The 23,512-nt window shown below is 46.4% G+C and overlaps 1 protein-coding gene across 1 annotated transcript; it reads left to right on the top strand.

The window, feature by feature from the left end:
• Positions 1 to 3,370: 3,370 nt before the first annotated feature.
• Positions 3,371 to 23,328, top strand: LOC150065346 (semaphorin-4D-like). The gene is made up of 14 exons (XM_090329354.1): positions 3,371 to 3,518; positions 5,667 to 5,812; positions 9,180 to 9,242; positions 10,712 to 10,810; positions 12,638 to 12,728; positions 14,014 to 14,127; positions 14,998 to 15,149; positions 17,179 to 17,354; positions 17,462 to 17,615; positions 18,441 to 18,663; positions 19,492 to 19,607; positions 21,603 to 21,778; positions 21,851 to 21,894; positions 23,033 to 23,328. The coding sequence occupies exons 1-14, from the start codon at positions 3,371 to 3,373 to the stop codon at positions 23,326 to 23,328; spliced, it is 1,998 nt and encodes a 665-aa protein (XP_090185480.1).
• Positions 23,329 to 23,512: the final 184 nt, after the last annotated feature.

Here is a 23,512-nt window from a genome sequence, read left to right as displayed (position 1 = left end):
ATATTTGCCATTATTATCATGCTTATTGGAATCATATTAGTAACACTTTTTCGCAGGTCCTTACATTTTATGACGTGCATTTTGTGCCCTCTGAATAATCCCTGTCTGTGTGGCTCGCGTTTTCAGAACCTCTGTTACTGACAGTTACTTGGCATTTTGCCATTCCTCCCACTAGCCTGTCCTCATGGAGTCAGGGAAAATCAGCCACTTTGGGATCTTGAGTGCAAGATTTATGACTCGCATTTTCAGTCAGGTGTTAGCGTGTGAGTTTTTACACAAGCAGATCGACTCATGAAGCAACCTACCACCCCATCCTTCTGAGGACCTCACTGGTCATCTCAGGTAATTTAGGGTTGTTTTTCTTCCAGCTACTTTTCTAAATTGAACCAAAAAAACCTATAAAGATCAGAGTGCATTTTTGCAGGGCCTAAGGAGCAGTGGGTACCGATTTGGAAAAGCTTGCTTGCCAGAATGCATGTGCCATAACAATGGCTATGCTGAGGCCAGAAATAAGCACTTTATAGTGTTTCAAGATTCCTTGAAGCATGGAATTTTGAGGCTCCTCTCAAGCCTCTCTTAGCCCAGATGTGTGTTAGCGCCGGGTGGATTTGTTTACCTAGACTTGTCCCTGTCCTAGGAATGGTAATATCTGCTTCCTAGGCCTGCAGTGATGGTGAAGGAAAGTTCTGGGTGAGGTACAGGTAAATCACACAGAGCTCTGCCCACTGCTTAACAGACATTTAGAAGATGCCATGTCCATCTCCGTCCTGCCCAGAAGGAGCTACAACAATGGCCTTAGAGCCTGTGAGAGACTTCGGGACAGAACAATACCATACACTGTACACAGGGGCTCAAGGACAGTGACTCACCAGCTCTCCCCTCCCCTTGTGACTCACACATGCTGAATCAGTAGCTCAGACAAAGAGAAGCACCGTCCACAGGCCATCCACTGCTGACCCACTGGGGTACCAGGGCTTCCCGGGCTGCTCGTCTACAGGCATTCAGACACCAAGTCTGGGAGCTCAGCCACGGAGTTCCAAGCCAGGTACCATTGCGGCAACATCTGGGCTTCCACAAGAGGGAGACTCTGACTGTCCGTGCAGTGAGATAAAGGTGGAGACTTTTCCCTTTGCAGCATACAGCAGGATCTCTGGGTTGGGGAGGTGCCCTTCTGGGTTGTAACTTCATCACCTGAGTTTATCCCCTGCCTCTCCTGCCTCTCTGTGCTGAAGTTCAGAAGAAAGAAAGGTTTGTGAACGGCAGAGAGCATGGGTAGTGTGCTTGGGTTCGTGAAGTGCTGATAAGTCATGGGATTCTAGTTAACCAGCCTGCAGTCAGGTAGGATGGCAGCCTATCACTAGATGCTCAGTTTACTGTGTAGAAATTAATGGACATTCTGAATGTAAACATGACAAAGTTTACACAGAAATTATTACATGCAGAAGCCAGATCTAAAATACACAGGGCAGAACCAATTATACAAGCCTCTAGGCATTCACACACAGTGAAACCGAAGGAGGTACACTTAGAGGAAGGACACGTGTACTGGTGCAATGCTTATGTACCGATGATCATATAAGCTAATATTCATCAAAAGGAATTTCAGAAAAAAGGAAGTAAGATGATTTTTTTGTTTTCATTTTGTCATGTTTCTTTGTCTTTGTGAAGGTGAGGCACAGAAATGGAGGGAGAACGGGGGACACCTGCAGCAGTGGTATTTACTAGACACTCTATTGAAAATGAACAACTTGTGTGTGTGGATGGGAGGGTAAAACTGGGAGACAAGGAGGGAAGGAGTGACACTGTCCAAAAACAAATGTCCTTACTGCCGACTTATATAATGGTAACCGTCTATACAACTAAAACTCTCCTTTTTCAAGAATGGGGCAAAGGCAACCCTGATGAGGCTGGCTTAGACTTTCCAAGCCACCTGTGGTCCCATCATTGCCTGGTTTCATCACAGCGAGATGGTGGCTGTCATCTACTTTTTATCGTTCTGGTGATGCTGATGCATTTCTGCACAGTGACCACGCAGTGAGCTATTAATGGAATATGAGTTGCTTTGCTTTGAATGTGGCGAAGAAGTAGGGGGGGTAAGTCATAGCACATGCCTGCCATCCCAGCTAACGAGAAGGCCGAAGGGAAGATGGCCTGGATGCAAGAATAGGCAACACAGAAACACCGTGACTCAAAATAAACAGCAAGGTCTCAAAATAATGAAGTGTGAGGAGAGGAGGATCGTGGTTCCCAGGGGCTCTGGAGGGAAGTTCTGCTGAATTGGTCCCAGTGACACCCATAGAGTATGTGCAGAAAAAGGGGTGGAAAATGGAGGTGACAGTCAACAGTAAGAGGGAACCTGGCATCAACAATGGGGATCACTCTTGGTGGGTCAGGAGGCAGGCAACTCTGGGCCTTCACAGAGCATGCGCGGGAGCAGCTGGCTCCTCTCAGGAGTGCACATCTGTGGACTGACAATGAGTCAGAGCCTCCTTTGGGCTCAGGCCCCCTCCCACTGGGTCTTGATTATGACCCATGGTCAAGCTGGCCTGATTTTGGAATCTTGTCTTGTATTCCCAGAGAATTGGTGAAGATACTATTGCTTCAGTCTAGAGTAGCCTTTTGTGGTTTTGAAATCCCCATTTGTGTCTGGGCCTCTCCATTGTGCTCTGCCTGTGTCACAACCACCGGGGACTGTAGAAGCATCCCATCTCTGAACGGGTGGGCTAACGTAGGTGTGGCACAAGAGAACCCTGGTGAAATGGCCCCGTACCACCTGGGGGCATGTGAAAGTCACTGCCTAACAGAATGGGGGTCACCACAGCAGGTGGTAATGGTGGTATCCTTGGAGGAAAGGGTTGGACCACTGGCTAAGCAAGAGGCTCAGAACACAAGCAAGAGAGATTTTCCATTAGTCCCAGTGGCTGGCGTCCACATGTGGTATTAGTGGTCTATTCCACATGCCATTGCCCTGTACCTGTGATGTGCCACAGAGGCCAGAAGTCCCAGTCTGGCCTACAAAAGGCCTCAGCTCTGATGCAGTTCTAGGCCACTGTTAGAATGATGGTGACATCCTGGCAATTGATTTTTGCCTTTCCCTCTTCCAGTGTTTCTTCTGCAGGCCACAAGAAAGCAACAGGAATCTTCAAAGCCCTGGAGCAGAGAGAGGCCACTTCCTACCTGGCTGGAGATATCTGGTTCTTGGGGATCCACCACTTGCCAGCTCTGAGCACAACTGCCAGGTCCTGGCTTTGTGTGTCATCTCCACTGGCACAACCCCTGCAGTCTCCTCTTCCTCCTCCTCCTCCTCCTCCTCCTCCTCCTCCTCCTCCTCCTCCTCCTCCTCCTCCTCTTCCTCCTCCTTCTCCCTGCCATGGGCCTGTCTGCTGAAGACCTCCCACATGGAGCCCTCCACATCATAAAGAGGTGTGACCCCATCAGAGGGCTGCTCCTGGCTCTACTGGTGGAATTTGGGATGGTGGCATTTGCGCCCATACCCAGGATCACCTGGGAGCTTGGAGGTGAGAGCTAGTGCTGAGTGGGGTCTAGTGCTGCAGGGAGGGGACAGGACAGAGGGGTCACTGGCTTGAACAGCTCAGCACCCAGCTCTTGAGCCTCTCACTCTGCGTGAGCAGGCAGCCCATGCTGCTGGTCAGTGGGACGCTTTGGTAAGGGGAAACATTGCTCAAGGCTTGCTCAGGGACCTGACTAGGGGATCTCTGAAGGGAAACGTCTTTCTTGTACTCCATAGTGACTCAGGCCCTTCTAGGGATAAGCTCCTACCCTGCACACTGGTGAAGAGTGTGGTGAGAGAGTTCCTTAACTGTCAGACCTTGTGACATTTGCTGCTCTCCAGTCTCAGCTGTGATTATCTCCTCTCCCAGGACCTGTGTCTTGGGACCGGGGACTCTGGGTCAGGGGATGGGAAACACAGCACTAGGTAGTGAACATGGGCTGCATCTACTTTCTTGCTTCCATTTCCCAGCCAGTATGCACCAAGTTAGAACTTGTGTTCTGTGTGCACCTCTTTCTGCAGTATAAAATCAGAATAGCAAGCCTTAGGACCTGGATTTTCCTGATTTGTCTAGTTTTATACAACTCAGGCACTGTGACAAATGCCAAGGGATTTTACTCAAGTAGTATTCATGCTTTCAAAGGATTATAGCTTAATAAAAATAATTATAAAATAAATGATTTAGCCATACAGCAAGCCATCCATTCTGTTCAAATTTGTCACAGTGATGAAAAACAGATATTCAAAGTTCAAGCTTTCTGGATGAATGTGACAGAGGCAAAATATGTCATTGCAAACAGAGGAGACGACGTGTAAGAAATAATGCACCACAAGAAGCTTGAGTCACTTCTTGATCTCCTGATTGCTCAATCAAGTGGCGTCATTTCCATAAACTCAACTAAAAACTTTCAGGTTGATGCCTGTGCCTCTAAAATATGAGACAACTTTTTACAAATGATGCTTAGCCTGGTGCTGGTAGCTCATGCCTATAATCTTAACTATTTAGGAAGCTGACATCTGAGGATCACAATTCAAAGATAGCCAGGGCAATAAAGTCCACGAGACTCTGATCTCCTGTTAACCACTAAAAATCTAAAAGTAGCCCTGTAGCTCAAGTGGTAGTATGCTAGCATTGAGGTCAAAAGGTCACAGTAGTGGCAAGCCCTAGGTTTAAGCCCCTAGACTGTCATGCACACATATTAAAAATGATACTTAGGGGCCAGGAGTTTGACCTAGTGGTAGAGTGCTTGCCTAGCGTGCACGAAGACCCAGGTTCGATTCCTCGGTACCACATACACAGAAAAAAAGCCAGAAGTGGTGCTGAGGCTCAAGTGGTAGAGCTCTTGCCTTGAGAAAGTCTAGGGACAGTGCTCAGGCCCTGAGGTCAAGCCCAGGACTGGCAAAAAAAATAATACTTAGTTGGGCACAGTGGGAATTTTTTGTCTCAGGAAGTAGAAAGTAGGATAATCCAAGTGAAAAACCAAGAGACACTTCACATCATAAGCACGAAGTTTGATACTTAGTTAAGACTGCCTTAAAAGAATACTTTAAAAAAATATATCTAAACTGTTGGTGCCAGGAGTGTGATCTAGTGATAGAGTGCTTGCCTAGCATGCATGAAGACCCAGGTTTGATTTCTCGGTATCACATACATAGAAGAAAAAAAACTTGGAAGTGGTTCTGAGGCTCAAGTGATAGAGTTCTAGCCTTGAGAAAGTCCAAAGACGGTGCTCAGGCTTTGAGCTCAAGCCCCGGACTGGCAAGAAAAGAAAAAAAAAAACATCTAAACTGTCATGTTGTTTTAAGATCTAATCAGTGAGTGGCTGAGGTACATAGATGAGAGACATGGGCAGGTGAAGACATCCAGCCTGGGACCTCCCAGAATACCACTGAACAAAAATCTCCGAACTCAGGAGAGACAAGGGGGGTAGGAAGACACACATCCTTGGGTGACACAAGAGAACCTGGCTGAGAGGTGTCCCCCACCCCTGCACACACATGTTTCTTGAACATTGTAGTTTTCTTTGCGAGGCTCCTTCTCTTCCTCTGCAGCATGAAAGTCATTGTCCCCAGTCCTTAGCCAACAGCCATGATTATAAATGACACTTGGGTCTATTTCTCTTTCCTGTTCCTGCTGGCCCCCTTGTTCCCTCAGAGGTGGATCTGACACAGTTTAATGAGCCAGGGATCTTCAACTACTCAGAGTTGTTGCTGAATGAATACAAGGATATGCTCTACGTCGGTGCCCAGGAAGCCATCTTTGCACTGAGCATGCTCAACATCTCTCAGAAGAAGCAGGAGGTGGGTGATGGGCACACTCTACTTTGGGTGGCATCTCCTCACTGGAACGTGCATCTTCTCCTGCTCTCATAAACTACATTGTGCTTTCTAGTGCCTTGTGCCTTCATGGATCTCATCTCAGGAGGTGCTGAGGGGCCATTTCTTATCAACTGTTCCTTTGAGCTTTTCATTTAGGATAACTTTCTAACATGACCATGACCAAAAACTGTGATTATACTAGCACTTCACTCCTGTGGTTTCATAGGTCAGGCTTTGATCTTACTTGGCACCTTGCCTGTGTTTGGTGGCCTTACAGAAAAATCCTGGGACCAGGAGTATGACCTAGTGGTCGAGTGCTGGCCTAGCATACATGAAGCCCTGGGTTTGATTCCTCCATATCACATGCACAGAAACAGCTGAAAGTGGTACTGTGGCTCAAGTAGTAGAGCACTAGCCTTGAGAAAGCTCAAGGACAGTGCCCAGGCCCACATTGGCAAAAATAAAAAAAACAAGAAAAGGAAAAAAAATTCTGCTCCCACTTTTATCTGTGCAGTGTTTGTGGAAAAGATTCTTTTTTGTCCAAATAAACAAACAAGAAATGGAAAAGAATGAGAAAAAAATCCATGCCATCCAATGACAATCAAATGGATGAATGCTTTTATTATTCCAAGATTTAGTTTGAATCTACATGAAATCATCTGGTCCCTAGGTAGCTCTTACTCTGGCTGCATCAAGCCATTCTGTCCAAATGGACAAAATAAAGAAAGCAGTCTGGGTTCTGTGTTAGGTCTTGACCTTGACATCGCTCCTTGTATCCTAATAGTGGCTACTGCAGGCCTCTTGTCTTCTCACATGTGGGGCTGCCTGGGAACATCCCTTGCTGGGAGCAGGGCCTGCTGGGAAGAGGGGCCTGGAGAGCCAGGACCCTTGTGTAGACAGAGTCCTTCCTACTGGTCCACACAGCAACAAAGTCAAAGTATGCTTTTCACCGAAGTTGTAAGTGCATCGTGTTTTACTTCTGCCTTCCCTCTTCAACTGGCAATCCTAACTCCTATATGTTGCAAAGGGTTGCCGCAAGCTGTTTGATCCTTCCATTTCAGTGCATTGAGAAAGTGGAGACAGATGCAGGAGGCCTGCCTTTGCTTACCAGCCCTCACCACAAGGGGTTTGGGACTTACTGCCACTCAGAGAGCAAAAGAGGTTTCAGTGGTTTGACTTGTAAACACCTTTACTTTGCTTCCACCGCTTGCAGATTGGTCCTGTTTTGTTTCTGTCAGAGGTTTAGGCCATGGAAATGGACCTCATGCAGGCTGGACAAATGCCCACCCCTGAGCTAAGCTCCAACTCCAGGTCCTTAGTTGATGCTCAGTGGCAGGCTGTGAAATGGTGGCAGGCTTTGACCAGCCTCCTGGTACAAGTGTCCTGGGGTTGTTTCCTTGCTCTCTGCCCAGGCTGTTCCTAGCTGGTGGTGAGCATCTGCTGTCCCTACTCCTATGCCAATGCTCTGTCCTCATCCCTGGCATCTGGCTTATTCCTAATTTTTGACACATGGGTGGCTTGCAGAGCCTTACCCTGTGCAAATTCTATTTCCCTCAGAAGTCACCAGACAGGGTGGTGCTGTAGGCCCATGCAGCCCTTCCTCTCTGTGTCTTGTACCTCTGAGCCATGTCCTCCTGGTCCCTCAGCCCGGGGCTCTGCCTGCTGGAATTTCTTAGTGAAAAGCCTGGAAATATGGTTCAGTACCAGTTACCACTGATGCCCCCATCCTTCAGGGTTTCATGAAGTTAGATGAGTTTTCAGGCAAGTGGGATTTTGTTCAACCACTTGTGTATCCAGTTAGACATCCAGTGCAGTGTTGTCACCTGTGTGGTTTGTCAGCTCCTGGGACATTTTGGGGAGAACCCACTGCATTAGTTCAGAAGGACCCCTCACCAGGGCTCCCTTCTTCCAAGAAGGTCTGTGGGCTTTCTAACTGCTAAGCCCCATAACCTGTGCGGGTCTTAGAGCACTGAATAATCCCTCCTGTTATTTTTCATCGGTTTCTATCCTCACCCAGCAAGCGGTGCTGGTCATTTGGGGAAGTAAGGCAGGAGTCTAGGGCCTCTGTTTCCCCATCTGTCTTATGCAGCAATCAGCCCTGTGATCGCTTTGGAGAGCAGGCCCCACACCAGAAGCTCCCAGTCTCATTCCTGAGAGGCAGCAGCCTGGATCATCCTTAGGATGGTACGGAGCTGACAGTACTCCTGATATTTTCACCACCACCTCTGGCCTCCAACCTATAAGAAACCATAATTCTGCCAAGGCTGAAAGAGGTGGCCTCCAGATTTCTTCTTTCTTCCTTTCTTTTCGTCTTTCTCCCTTTCCCCTGCCCCTTCCTCCTCCTCCTCCTTCTTCTTCTTTCTTCTTTCTTCTTTCTTCTTCTAAAAGCCTTTCTTCTTTTGCATGTGTTACTTGTACATGCTAACATTTCCATGCCTGCATAAATGTGCACTGCTCAAGGCCCAGGAGTATGGCCTAGTGGTAGAGTGCTTGCCCAGCATGCAGAAAGCCCTGGGTTCAATTCTTCATTATATATATGCAGAAATGGCCAGAATGATGCTGTTGCTCAAGTGGTAGAGCCCTAGCCTTGAATAAATCCAAGGACAGTGTTTATGCTCTGAGTTCAAGCCCCAGGACTGCCCCCCACCAATGCACCACTCAAATCTAGGCATGGTCATACAGTCACACTCTTTCTATCCTCTAGAAATCCAGGCTGAGTGCTTTTAGCTTCCAGAAATGGAAGAGAACAGAAAGCACTGGATCCTGTCTGTGTCTGTCTGGCTTATTTAATTTACCATGATGTGCCCTCACTCCTTTCCCATCTATCTTGTTACAAATGACAGAATTGTGTTCTCTCTCTCTCTCTCTCTCTCTCTCTCTCTCTCTCTCTCTCTCTCTCTCTCTCTCTCTCTCATTTCAGTAGACTGTCATAACACAATTTACTGAACTTAGCATCTCAAAGGAATTCCAATCACTTAGTGTATGAATAATACCCCATGGTTGTAAACATAACACATTTTCTTTTTTTATTTTTTTTATTTATGGGCTATTAGGTGAATCTCAAAGCTTGGTGTTTTGATTTTTACAAGATCATTTTTCCCACTTTAATGCTTTAGTTTCTGCTGTTCTTTCATAGTGGACCAGAAGGTTCTGAGAGCCTTCTATGGCCCACTACTTTCTATCAGGGCAATAATCAGAATATTTAGGAAGCCCCAAATGGCTCTCCAGTCATCCTCTCAAATAGGAGGTTTTACCTCGTGTCACAAACATCTGGCCTCTGAACTCTATATGCCTTTGAGCTGTGAGTGTTTATCCCATGGTTTAGCTTTTATTCATCCTTCTCTACTAGGTACACTGGAAGGCCTCAGCTAAGACCAAAGCACATTGCGTGGGGAAAGGGAGATCAAAAGAGGTAAATGCTTTTGTCAACTACAGACCCCACGTGTTTTCTTTCGTTGCCTAATCTCCCCAGTTGAGATTGAGCATCTTCTGCATGTAGCTAGGTGTGGTGAGGGGCTGAACACTCCTGTTGGGTCTGTCCGCACCTGGTACCTGCAGATGCCCAGGTTTCAAACTTCTAGAACCTAGTTATGGATGCATTGCACATGGCAGCTGAATTATAGCCAAGTCCAGCCATTATTGACTAGCTGAAAATGAAATGTTTTACAAAACACACTTTTCCCTAGACACATGTAAGAACAGGTTAGCCACTTTTCCTAAAACATTTGTCTTGAAACCCAGTGTGCCCTGAGGAAGCCAAAGGGCAGCGGGCACTGGTGGAATCACACTCACACATACTGCAGGATCTTAAAGGTAGAGGGAACTGGCCACTGGCTCTGGCTTCCCTGCGCAGAGCCAGAGAGTGACCTGGGGTTCCCACCCCTCCCCTTGGCCGATTGTGAACTAAATCCCAACAGTTTCCAAACAGACACAGCCAAAACCCTTCCCTAAGCTTATACTAGTTCTGACTGTTGCACATACAATCCAAGTGTTGTCAGCCCTAACTAACATGTGGGTCCCTTTGTGGAGACTTAGTCCCCCTGAAGTCTTGTGGCTGGACAATTGGTGACATCTTCTATGAGCCCAGCTTCTCCCTTCAGGTGAGAGTAGGACTGGAAGAAAACTTCTTTCCAGTCTGGGTGTGTTCTAGCAGAGGGCAGTGCCCCATGGGAGGCAGAATCCACCCGAAGAAATGGTTTGTGTGCTTGTGAGAGTACAATAAATGTCTTTTTTCTTTTTAAATAACCATTTCATTTTTAACCAAACATTTAAAATTCATTAACAGGGCCCATTTTCCTTAGCACAATTAGCAAATACCATTTGTTAGGACTTTTAAAGCTACAATCATATACAGTCTTTACGGGATAAAAAAAAAATCTTGGGTTCACTAAGGCATAATGTTAGCTCATTATTATTGATCATACAATGTTAGAAAACAATTCCCAAAGAAAATAGTTTCTAGACTCTTCTGTAATACAAATGTAGCCAAATTAGCCTGCATGAATAATTCATTATAACAGGTTAGTTATTGCTATTAGTTCTACAGAATTTCTTTTGTCCCAATGTGTCTTTGTACAGAGGTGTCCTTAATATAATTTGAGGTCAACAGTAAAAGTAGTTGTTTGTTTGGTCAGCAGGGCTTTGTCAATTAGGGACTGAAGTAACATTGGCATAGAAACTGAAAAGCGTGTGAACATGACAAAGATAAAAATAGCCAAGTTCAATTTAGGATTTAGGTGTTTGCGGACTGGCCCTGTGCTGCGAGAAGATGGCTATGATGTGAAACCAGAGGAAAGGCAAGGCAGCGCCAAGCAGACTTCACAGTGGGGATGCGGAGGGCATTGCAGTGGCTGGCTATTGATGGGGTTTCTCTCCCCACAGACAGAATGCTTCAACTACATGCGAGTGCTGCAGCAATTAACATATGACGTCCTGTATGTGTGTGGGACCAATGCATTCCAGCCTGTGTGTGACTATCTGGTGAGTACACAGATTCACTTCATGGTCAGTCCTACTCATAGCAGCCTGGGCAGTGGCTAGATTGGGTAGATATAAAGTAGCAAAAATTATCTTGTAGAAAACAAAGCACTAAGATTCGAAATTCACCTAATAGCTCATCCATAGATGAATAAAAAAGAAAATATGGTATATTTACAACCACGGAGTATTATTCATACATTAAGTGATTAGAATTCCTTTGGATATGTTGAGTTCCGTAAATTGTGTTATGACAAGACAGAGAGAGAACACAATTCTGTCATTTGCGGCAAGGTAGATGGGAAAGGAGTGAGGGCACATCATGGTAAATTAAGCCAGACAGACACAGACAGGATCCAGTGCTTCCTGTTCTCTTTCATTTGTGGAAGCTAAAAGCACTCAGCCTGGATTTCTAGAGGACAGAAAGAATGTGACAGTATGTTGATGCCTGGATTTGAGTGGTGTATTTTGGTGGGGGTGGGGCAGTCTTGGTGCTTGAACTCAGGGCATAAACACTGTCCTTGGGCTTTTTCAAGCCTAGAGCTCTACCATTTGAGCCACAGCATCATTCTGGCCTTTTCTGTGTATCTGGTATTGAGGAATTGAACCCAGGGCTTTCTGCATGCTGGGCAAGCACTCTACCACTAGGCCATGCTCCTGGGCCCTGAGCAGTGAACATTTATGCATGCATGGAAATGTTAGCATCTACAAGTTGGAATCAGGAATGGTAGAATACTTACCTACTATGCAAGAGACCCTGAGTCTGATTTTCAGCACTGAAAATGAAATTCAGCCTTGTATCAGAGAAATAACACAGTAAAGTATAACCTCATTAGAGGTTCTAATGGTGAATTTAATGTCTCAGGGGTTGTGACATCTGCTTGTACTCTTAGCAAGCAATCCAGAGACTAAGGTAAGAGATTAGGAGTTCAGGGCTCAGAGTGAGACACTGTCTCACATGAGAAAAAAATTAACTTAGGAAACACAATTCTTGCAGTGAGATCCATTCAGTGGTCCTATGTGATACTTGTTGCCCTCTGATGCTGGTATTATACATTGCTAAGGAGTGAAGGAGATGTTTCTGAGCTATAACAACCTGAGTCCTAAAAGGTAGACACTCCTTTTTGCTTAAGTACAAAAAATAAAAGCTGTTTTCTAGAAGGTTTTTGCTCATCAAAGAGTTATCAGGGAAGAAAGCATCTCAGCTACCATTTTACGACATTTCTCTGAGTTTTGCCTGTTATTTCATTTTGCTTTTCTGGGTTGGATAAGTTTCCAGTTGGTTCTACCCACTTTATTTCTTATTTAGGTAAAGAAATTACTCCATGGTTGAAGTCCTGGCCTGTCCTTTCTATCAGTGCAGCTTGTCATTGCTTTGAGATTTGAGAACATGGGTCCATTTGGCATATGTTATCGGGGGGGGGGTCTACTTTTTATTTGTCTTTTTGTTTTTAACAAAAAAATCCCCATTACCTGATTCTTGGATATTGTGGTTCTCTCTGTGTTGTTGTAACATAATGCTGCATTCTATGGTCACTTATTAAACATGCTCTGTCTGTGGTTCTCACTGGCCTTCCTAACAACTCGATCTACCAACTTCTCTGTCTCCATTTTCCATATGAGGAGAAGCTTTGAGATCCTTCATAGCTCAACCAAGGACTGAGGTACCAGGCTGGAGATGGAGCTAGGTGACATACACCCTGTCTCCAAGGGTCATCTCTGTTGGTCTTCCCAGAACAAGGAATCTATGAAATGAAATGGTATAAAGACACATTGTTATAATGGAAAATTGGATGTCTTATGATTCCTTCTCTCATTATTTAATTTTAGAACATAACATCCTTTAAATTTCCTTTAAAGCAAGATGGCAGAGGAAAGTGTCCTTTTAACCCTGCACATACTTATACATCCACCATGGTTGGTGAGTCCTTCTGCTCAGGTTCCTCACCCCCAACACTTACTGGCTCCTACTCAGGCGTTGATCTCTGCTTTCCTTCCTCTTTCTTTCCTGGCCTTGTCTGAACATTGCTTGCCCTTGCAGATATGTGCGTTTGTTTTCATAGACCCCCTTACCTAGCACAAAGAGATTTGATTTCACCATTCAAGGAATAACCAGCTCAACATTTTAGCATACTGCTTTATATTCATCATTGGTATACAATGATCAGATCTTCCGTGAGCCCCAGGCATCTGCTTGATGAGAGTTACGGAACTCTTCCGCAAGTGCTCCTTAACTCTCATGGCTATCCACTACTGAAACAGAGCGCCATACACTAGTGACTCTGTGATTGCACCCATTCCGTCTTCACCTTCAGCACAGTGTATGTCACATGGGAATATTAGAAAGAAGGCTTTGGATGAAGTGATTTTTTCCTACCTGCAGGCTGTGTTCTTAGCACATTTACTGCAGGTGAGGTCACCTGTGTTTGGGCTAAAAGGAAAGGGCGTTTTGCTTTCCAATGTTTTACTGTGGTTGAAGTAGGATGAAGCCCATGGTAAAGGAAGGAGCAGCTATGCTACTGTCATTTTACTTGTTGTGGGAAGTTTTCATTTGGGTTCCATTACTCAAAAATTGCAGCTCATGGTCGAGGTTTGGCCTAGTGGTAGAGTGCTTGCCTAGCATGCACGATGATCTGGGTTCAATTCCTCGGTGCCACATACATAGAAAAAAGCTGGAAGTGTTGCTGTGGCTCGAGTGGTAGAGCTCTAGTGTTGAGAAAGTCCAAGGACAGTGCTCAGGCAATGAGCTCAAGCCCAAGACCTGGAAAAAAATGCAGTTCAATGTAACACTTGTCAAAGAAAAGTCATCAAGGTACAAAGTGGATATGGCATCTGGGAAGTCTAGGGATATCTAGGGAAATCTTATCTCTTCCACTTGAAGGCTTAATGCAGTTACAAAGAAATTGACTTCAGCCAGATGTTGAGAACTCACATCTATAACCCTAGTCAAGTGAGACGCAGAGACCTGAGAATCACAATTCAAAACCAGCTTGAGTAGGAAATCCCATGGAGCTCTTATGTCCAATAAGCTACCAAAAGCTGGAGGTGGAGCTGTGGCTCAAGTGGGAAAGTGCCATTCTTGAGGTTTTTGGACTCTGAGTTTAAGATCAGTAGTGGAACAAAAAAAGAAAATCATTTCCCTGATGCAACAGAGGGCTCATCTGACATCCTATTTCTCTGTCCTCCCTGCTTCTGGGCCTGGATAGATGGAGAACTTTATGCTGGGACAACATATAATTTCTTGGGAAGTGAGTTCATCATCTCCCGAACCTATTTCCATACTCATCTGAGAACGGAATCTGACATCCCATGGCTGCATGGTAAGACACCAGGTCTATTAGCTGAAGGGAATGCTCTGGTAGACTTCCCTTCTGGCTGTCGCTGAGCTGTGAGAGTCCTGAGTTCTCAGCCTCAGCACAGTGGAACCACAGGAACTGCTAGGGACCCTTTATGAATCTAAGGGTGTGCCTTCGATCTTCTTCCCTGAAAATGGACTTCAAACACTTCCAAAAGTGACATTGAAATGTCAAGTGGAGAAATGACAGGTTTCCCATTAGGATGGGTATCATTTGGGTGTGACATGAAAGATGCAGTCTTTGTGTCAGCCTCCAGGGCCAGGTCAGAAGGCATTAGGCCAACACCTGGCTGAGGTCTGAAATTGCAGGTGGATGCTAGGAGGCTTCTAGCTGGGCTTTCCTTAGGGGTGCCGGAAAGTAAGGCCCAGGGCTTTTCTGAAGCCTCGTGGTCTGTTGGCAGGTCCTATGGCCTATATTGAGGGACAGCCACCAACTCATTGAAGGGGGCCAGCCAATGGCACAGTCTTAGCATATCTGCTTACTGTGGTCAGGGCTAACTGGATTGACTCATTTATTTAAATCAGAAGATGGTCTGTCTGCCGGCTAAGCGGTTCCCGAAAGCTTGTGGGATGATCATGGTAGAACTGTCCTATACCACCAGGCCAACACCAGGGCCAATTATGCGTGGTTAGAGAGAATGAGACAGGAGGAGACACGCTGGGGACTGTCATCAGTCACCACACTGAAGTCTCTTTATAATGTGACACTCACATTCTAGATGTCCTTCAGGGATGCCCTCAAGTCTGCAGTGACTGGCTGTGACACGGGGGGGGGGGGGCAGGCAGGAACACAAAACTCCATCAGCAGGGACAATCTTGTCTCTTCTCTCTACAGAGCCTAACTTCGTCCATGCTGAAGTGATACGCAAAAGCCCCTCCGGTGTCAAGGGTGATGAGAACAAGGTCTACTTCTTCTTCACAGAATTGTCTGTGGAGTACGACTTCTTCTTCCAGTTAAAGATCCCCTGCATTGCAAGAGTGTGCGTGGTGAGTGTTGCTTGCTAGCCTCGGTTTCTGTCCTGTGGGACCAGCTCTGGAAATGCTCCTTTTCCTGCCACCCAATCCCTTCCTGTCATAGAAGCCTCTTTGGAGAGGCCTCTGCGATGTCGAGCTTCTGTTCTTGGAGGCTCCAGTGGTATCTGTGGGACTAAAGTGACATTCTCTCCCATCACGCAGTTGACTGAACAGCTGTGGTTCTCAACGCTGACCTAAGGCCTCCTCAGCTTAGGAGAAGTTGGTTTTGCCGAGTGTGCTTACGAGTTTCAAATCTCATTTCTTGAAGCTCTCAGTCCACATGAGAGTGAATCCGTGCCTTAAGTGTAAAAAGTGAAATCTGCAGTAAAATGTGTGTCAGTCTCAAAGCCTCCAGTGTGTGGAGGGGCAGAGGCGAGGATGCTACTACATGCAGGTGCTTATGGAGCACAGAGAATTGTCTTGAGTGGCTTGGCTGGCATTAGAGGGCAAGCAGGCTAACAGGTCTTAGATAGAGCATTGGAACCCAGGAAAACACAATCAGTAATGGATGGAACCACATGTTTTAACTGCCCCCCCCTACTCTGGATACCTCTCTCTTAACAGTCTAGAATGCAAGGCAGGAAATAGCTGTTGTGCATACTTGACATATCTAACTAGCACCTTACTAACTAAGACCTCTGTCCACAGCTTGTTAACTCAGTTCCCTAATTGTCATCCACTATACATGCCCACTCCTCAACCTGCAGGCCTGAGTTCATCTCAATGTCATTTATGCAGTTTTATTCCATATATATATACCTATGGAAATAGTAATGCATAAATTAGTCATAGAACAATATTAGCAGTATTCATTAATGATAGAACAATGAGGCCATATGGCATAAAATTGACGTGGTGTGGTAGGTGGGCACGGTGAGTGCAGAACTCTCAGCAGGCATGCAAAGGACCTTGCAATGGCATTGGCACAAGGGGCTAAGAGCTCTCATTCTCCCCTCCTGCTCTGGAGCTGTCAGAACACACTGACCACACCCAGCTTGGCCGAGTCCTTTACAGGGTATGGCAGGATCCATACCCTGGGATATGTTGTGAACTGCCTCCCCCACCCTAAACCAAACAGAAGACTCTGGTCTCTACAGGTCTGGTCTGACGTGGCTTCCTTTGTCCTTGTGAGAGTCCTTCCTCGTCCTGAACCACCTGGCAGTGCTGGTCTGAGCACAGGCCCCGTCCCTGCCTCCCTGTGCACACACATCCCTCCCCTGCTACGCAGGACTCAAAAGCCCATCAGACAAATGGCCGCAGACCTGCTGGAAAATGCCCCTGCTGGTCGTCAGAAAGAAAATTCCTCATTTGTCCTCCTAGGACTTCACCGTTGAGATAGAAAATCATTGTGTCTAACATAAAAGAAGCGTCTCCATCTCCTATCCGCTGTGTGCACATTTCCAAGGTTCAATTCAGTGTGTTCCCACTAACAAATAGGACATTTGTTCCAAGACCCCAATGGGCCCCGAAAAACACATATGCTACCAAAACTCATATATGCTTCCTTCCCTACACAGATGTATGAATGAGAAACTTTAATATGCAAATCAGGCACAATAAAAGATTAGTAATAATTACTACAGATCCCTAGAACAGTGTTCATGATAGCACAGAGGGTTGATTTCTCTAAGAGGGACATCCAGCCTCAGGTGGAGATTACCTGCCACTGCCTGGCCCTTCCATATTCACCTTCTCACATTTGTCACACTCATGGAAGATAAGGCAGAAGCCATTTCAGAGCCAGAGCTCAGCAGTGCTTGGGGAGATGTAAATGTGTCTGGTTTAGCTATCATCACATGAGATTTTAGGGAGAAAATTGTTGTATTATGTTTCATTTTGATGAAGATAGTCAAATCTAAGCCAGCATTGTTACAGTGCTTTTCTTTCATATAATAGATCTTGTCTGAACCATTCCTTTGAAAAGGGACTATACACTTTAGGTAGACTACCTGATTGCAGAATCATCTAGACTGCCTGTAACGTCCTATCTCTCCTATTGCAGGATGATCAAGGTGGCCAAAAGATTTTACAGAATAAGTGGACATCCTTCCTGAAGGCTAAACTACTCTGCTTCCACTCAGACCTAGGCCTGTTCTTTAATGTATTGCAAGATGCCTTCATACTTCAGCCCCCAGCAGATAAGGAGCCTGTGATCTATGCACTCTTCACATCACAGCTGTATGTGTGCCCTCTGTGGGTTGGGGTGCTTCCCTCTGGTCTGCTGCATCCCAGGAACCTAAATAGCCTGCCCTCTGCAGGAACAGTGTGGGTCCTGCCCTCTGCAGGAACAGTGTGGGTCTGTCTGCCATCTGTACCTACTCACTGTCCACAGTGGAGGCCGTGTTCTCTCATGGGAACTACATGCAGAATGCACGTGTGGATTTTTACCCCAAGTGGCTGACCTACCATGGTAAAGTACCCAAGCCTCGACCTGGAATGGTGAGTGGGACAGGGCTGCAGGGAGGGATGTCCTTCCAGTTCAAGGGTCCAGGCTCAGGGACTGAAACTTCATAGAGGAACCAGAACTTCCCTGCAAGTGGTTCAACTGGCCACACTATCCTCTCTGTCCGAGGCCCGGTGCTCTCTGGGTTCAAGCACTGAGCTAAGGTCCTTTCTCTTCTGTGTGCTGGGTAATAAGTCTCAGCATACTCTCTTTTGATAAGCTGTGGTACTAACAGGCAGTTTTGTACAATTAACGTCATACATTATCGCATCTTACAATTAGAACTGTTTCTTTTTCAGTCTCCTGCAGAGAACTGCATAATCTGAATACCAGCTCATTGTTTCCAGTGCCTTAAATGGGTATTTGGCTGGTTCTTGGATGTTGCTTCTCTCAGGACTGACTTTCTCTGTATATCTGAAACTGCTCCTTTCATTATTGCTTCTGGGAACTGGGTTGAGTAACACATGCATTTTATGCTCATGAATTTGGAGCTTTGTTTATAAGGGAAAGGATGCTACACAATCTTTACCTTTTATCCTTTATGCCTGTTTTTCAGCAATGTTTGGTTGGTATGTTTCCATCATATGAGTGTTGTCCATTGAAACCTTCTGTCCTCTTCACTGATCATACTTCCTCCCCAGATTGTGTGTGAAGGACAGTTATATCTTCTGCCTGTGCTTAAACACTGTCTCCTCTGACTGCCATGGAGAGGCCATCTCTTGCTGTCCTCCATCTTTGGAGATGAGCGGTGCTCCCCCTGGCCTCACTGCTGGTGTGTGCTCGGTCAGGCGCAGTAACCCCGGGAAATTTTATCCTCACAGTGCATCAACAGCCAGACGCGTGCAGCCAACTACAACAGCTCTTTGCATTTACCAGACAGAACGCTGCTGTTCGTCAGAGAACACCCTTTGATAGGGGACTCTGTCACTCCAATAGGCAACAGGCCCACCTTAGTAAAGAAAGACGTGAACTACACCCAGATTGTGGTGGACAGGACCCAGGCCCTGGACGGGACCTTCTATGATGTCATGTTTATCGGCACAGGTGGGTTCCGAGGCTTTGCAGTCGCCGTGTGCGTGTCCTTGAGGAAGAAGACTGGGAAGTTCCTTATGATCCCCTGTGCTTCCATGACAGAGCATCTCCTCTGAGGGGACTCTGGTGGTTTTGATAGAGTGAAAGATTCCTGAGGTGCTAGCACAGCTGGCCTGCCAGATGCAGAGCTCACAGCTGCCTGGAATGCTCACAGAGAGGCAGAGTGGGCTGGTGCAAAGAAGCCCTGTGGTTGGAGAATGGGAGCGGGTCATGCACTGCAGTGCATGTAGTGGTTGTGAGCACTGAGCAGCCTGGCATCCCTAAGTGCAGCTGGGAGGCTTTGTCCCTGCAGCTAGGGAGGAGCCAGGCTGACGTGGGCCCTGACCTGGGGGGCACACTTTCCCTCAGCAGTGCCTTCCAGAATCAGTCATAGCAGCTGGCAGGACACCAACTCCTCACTGGACATTCCCACCTTACTTCTGCTCACCTACTGGACATCTCTAGTTGAGTCCTGCAGAGCCAGTGGAGCTCAGGAGCCACCTCACATGAAACCTGCCTTCCTGTCTCACTGAGGGCTTTGTGGATGAGGGTTGTTGGGATCAACCCTGGGACAGGACTTCCACTCATGATCAAAATCAGAGTAGCCTGTCACTCGAGAGTGTGCAATGGTTTATTTGGCAAGGCTTTCTTCTTCATTAGTAATGCAGACTTGTCCTCTTAGTCTCAGCATCTCAGTGAGTGAGGAATGTGAAAGTGAAGAAGGAGTGCTTGCTCTGATATCAGTGTCTTTGATGAGTCCTTCTGGAGGTTTCTTCCTGACCTGTGGATTTGGCCTTGCAGCACAGGGCTCCCTGCACAAAGCTGTCCAACTGGAAAACGGCATGCACATCATTGAAGAGACACGGCTGTTTCCCAGCTCTGAGCCAATCCAAAACCTGTTGCTATCTTCAAAGAAGGTAAAGATGCCCAGGAAGGAGGGCTGGAAGGCTGCCTTGCCTGTGGCTTTGTGTGCCTGTGATGTTAAATGGGTCTTCCTGAGCTTGTATGCACTGGTCTGTCTAGCCCAGATGAGCTGACCTTGGACCTCCACACATTCTAGAAATATGAGATGTCAAGGTTGGAAAGTACACCCTCTGATGTAGAGAGATGGGACTTCACTTAGTGACTGGCGCAGACGGTAGAAGCCATGTTTTCATTAACCCATGACAATACGTTCTTATGCCTCACCTGTGAGACTGGAGACTGTGTGGGTGACATGTCAGGTTGTGAGAAAAAGTGTTTGCTCATTGTACTCTACAGTTTGTTAGCTCAAAAGTGCACTTGCTCCCAAACTAGAGGCCCCAAGAATGTTTTGTCCTGTTCCACGAATGGATTCTGGAGGTATGAAGGCTGTAAACTTAGGTCCAAATGCTCAGCTATGCTTATTGCTCCATTTAGCCTTAGACAAGTCATCTAGCAGCAAGCCTGAATGTTGACACCGAGTTCAGCTTGTCCTAAACTTTTCAAAGTTCAGCAATTGTTTTTACATACACATATATGTGTTCAAATGCACATGCGTGTGCACACGCACACACACACACACACACACACACACACACACACACGCACACACACTTACCTGGAAGACTGTTTAGAAACAGCTCGTATGCAGAAATGGCTATGTATAGCCTGAAATGGCCTTTTGGCTGTGGGTTGTGGTGCCACTCAGTTTGACAGCTTCCGTGGATTATTGAAAAGACCACAAAAATGAGTCCAAGCCAGGGGCTGAGTGGTGGCTCATGCCTGTAATCCTAGCTACTCAGGAGGCTGAGATCTGAAGAACAAGGTTTAAAGCGAGCCAGGGCAGGAAAAGCCATGAGACTCTTACCTCTAATTAACCAGCCAAAACCTGAGATAAAGATGTGTCGTCTTAAAGTGGCAGTGAGCTAGCCTTGAGCATCTGAACTCAGGGAAAGCATCAAGACTTGATCAACCCCATCAAACCCCAGGATCAGCAACAGCAAATGAGGAGCGGGGTAAGGGGAGGGAAATGGGGCCCAAGACATGAGAAAGGGTATAAATGTTTGTGAAGTAATGCACCTTCTATCTGGTGAATCTAATGTAACTCTTCTATTAATTATAAGAGAAAATATATGGAAAGAAAAACAAAAAGAATTCCCAGCCCAAAAGATGGTTTTATAGAAATAACTAACAGTCCTGATAGCCTGTGAGCATTGTGAGGTCACCAGGTCAGCTGCCGGACTTGACCTGGAGCAGGGGACATACGATGCCAGGGTCTCAGAGTCTGTGAAGTGCTTGTCTTGAGGTAGGTCCACACAGGAGCTCGGCGGCTGATTTCCCCTCTCAGGCACAGAGGACTGAAAGTCCACTGCTGGTATTCCACATTGGTTTGGATCACCAAGCTTCTGCTCATTCTTTGCACATGCTAATGGTGTCTTCACACATGGAGCTGGACTCAAGCTGCAGGGATACAGTGCTCTGTCTGTGCGGATGAACTCTGTCATTTGTGCCAGAATGAGTTGTTCTTGAGCCTGTGTTGTTTGCTTTCTGCCTATGACAATGTCTCACCTGCAATGAGAGAAGGAAGGCAACCAGGGAGTCAGGCAAGGAGATCCTCTCCACAGGAGAGTTAGATGGGGTTGATCAGCCTGCTCCTGAAAGAGAAACGGGCACACGAGACTGGCAGAGGGGGCATTCAGGCCAAAGGCCCACTTAGCCTTGTCCCCTTACACTCAACACACTGCCTTGACTCTCACACGAGCTGTAGTGAACAGTGGTCTTGGCTCTCTGTAGTCCTCTGACTGGATAATTCTGCCTTAGAGAGGCCTTTCTCCCTGCACACAGCACTCCAGGTCATTCTTATCAAGTTGCAGAGGGGCTGGAGGATCTCAGAACCCTTGTCTCACTAGGGTCTAGGTTAAGCCTGCTCTTCTTTGCTTCCATCACCACAGGGCAGCAAGTTTGTCTATGCCGGCTCCAACTCAGGAGTGGTCCAGGTCCCTCTGGCCTTCTGCAGGAAGCACAGCAGCTGTGGGGAGTGTGTGCTAGCGCGGGATCCGTACTGTGCCTGGAGCCCATCTGAGGATGCCTGTATGGCTCTCCCCAAGACCAGGGACTGCACCAGCAGGTATGGGCTGGGTACTGTGGCAAGAGCCTGTATGAGTGAGCAGGGAATGATAGGTATCCTTTTATTTTGCAGGACTTGCATCCAGGACATGAGTGGTGATGTGTCCTCATGCCCAAGTGAGTTCTCCCTCTTATACCATCCCATCAGGAACAACTAGGTCAATCAACCACTCATATGTGTGTGTGTGTGTTTGTGTGTTCCCCTCCTTTAGCCAAGCCACATGTCATGTTATATACTCTGCTCCTTATTTCTTTGGAAAGAACGCTTTGTCTGCAAGTACTCTTCCAGTTCTGCTTATCTGGATGTCAGTAAACAAAAACAAGTCGTATTAACGATGACAACAGAAAGTACTTGAGTTCAGGTGGGACAGGTCTCACCCCAAATCCACAAATCTGAAATGTTTTTAAATCTTATGTTGTTATTATAAAGGCAATGTACTGAGGAGTTACAGTTACTAAGGTAAAGAGTACATTTCTTTTAGGGCACTGTCAGCCTTTCCCTCCCTCCCTTTCTCAATCTGAAACATTTCGAATGCCAATGTGATACCACATGTGCCAAATCCTACATTGTAAGTATAATTTTCATGGGCAAGATTATTTTAAAAAATTGTATACATTTCCCTTCAGACTATGCCCATTAGATTCACTTGAAACAAATGATTTCTGGACACCTAATGTGACATATACTTATATTCCAAAGAAATCCAAAACACATCTGATCTCAAGCACCTCAGACAAGAGCCCTACCATCCTTAACTGGTTCTCATGGCTTCCATCTGGCCTTGGCCGCCTCCTGGAGGTCAGCTGGGTAACCAGAGGCAGGGACTGAATGAAGCTGGGATTCTCTGTCCCATTCGTCCTCATTTCTCTGAGTAGACAGCAGGCTTCTGGAGAGGACAGATGGAAAAGAAGGGGAGACAGACCCCCAGCGTAAGCCTCTTCAGGGTCAGCAGATATGCAGCTCATTAGACCTCGGCCTCCCTGGCTGATGAGCTTTTTCCTGGGACCTAGAGTAGGAGATGAGATTTCTGCTGCTCAGAGCTCCCTTGTTTGCTTGTTCCCAAGAGCTGCTGTCTGGAGCTCATCTTACCATTTGGTCATGTATGTCTTCGTCTTAGTGCTCCTGAAGTTTCATCTTGTGCAATGGGTCAAAGCTCTGTTTAATCTGTGGAAATTATTTTCTTTTTGGAGGTAGGTGAATATACTTGCAACCATAGAGTTTACACACCTACACACACTATTTTTTTTGTTCTAGGAGTAGATTATTACCAGAAGATTTTTTATGCCAAGCATTGTACAGCATACCTCAAATGCCCCCAGAAGTCCAACACAGCCCGGGTAGTATGGAAGTTCCAGAATAACATGTTGAATATCATAGGATATAAATACAATTTTCCAAGTACGAAAAATTTGATCATCTTCAACCTGTCAGAGAGAGACAATGGGATATACAGCTGCCTGTCGGTGGAGAGGGTGGGCAACACTACCATCTCTCACGTGCTGAAGAGATATATACTGGAGGTGAAAAATGGCCTGAACCCTGACTGCTAGGAAGGGAAAATGTAGAGTAACACAAAGTGCCATCCACCTGGATGATTTTCCCTCGATGCTAGCCATTCAGACCACCATCCCCCAGAGCCGTCATCTCCCTTCCCAAGCCTTAAACACCATGAAAATACTCACAACACAGTTCCCCCTACTCAAAGATGTCTCAAGCCAAGCGACCAAGGCTCCT

This window comes from Megascapheus bottae, chromosome 3, assembly GCF_031878675.1.
Source record: "Megascapheus bottae isolate mThoBot1 chromosome 3, mThoBot2.hap1, whole genome shotgun sequence".
Classification (NCBI taxonomy): Eukaryota; Metazoa; Chordata; class Mammalia; order Rodentia; family Geomyidae; genus Megascapheus; species Megascapheus bottae.
This window is presented reverse-complemented; position numbering and strand designations above follow the sequence as displayed.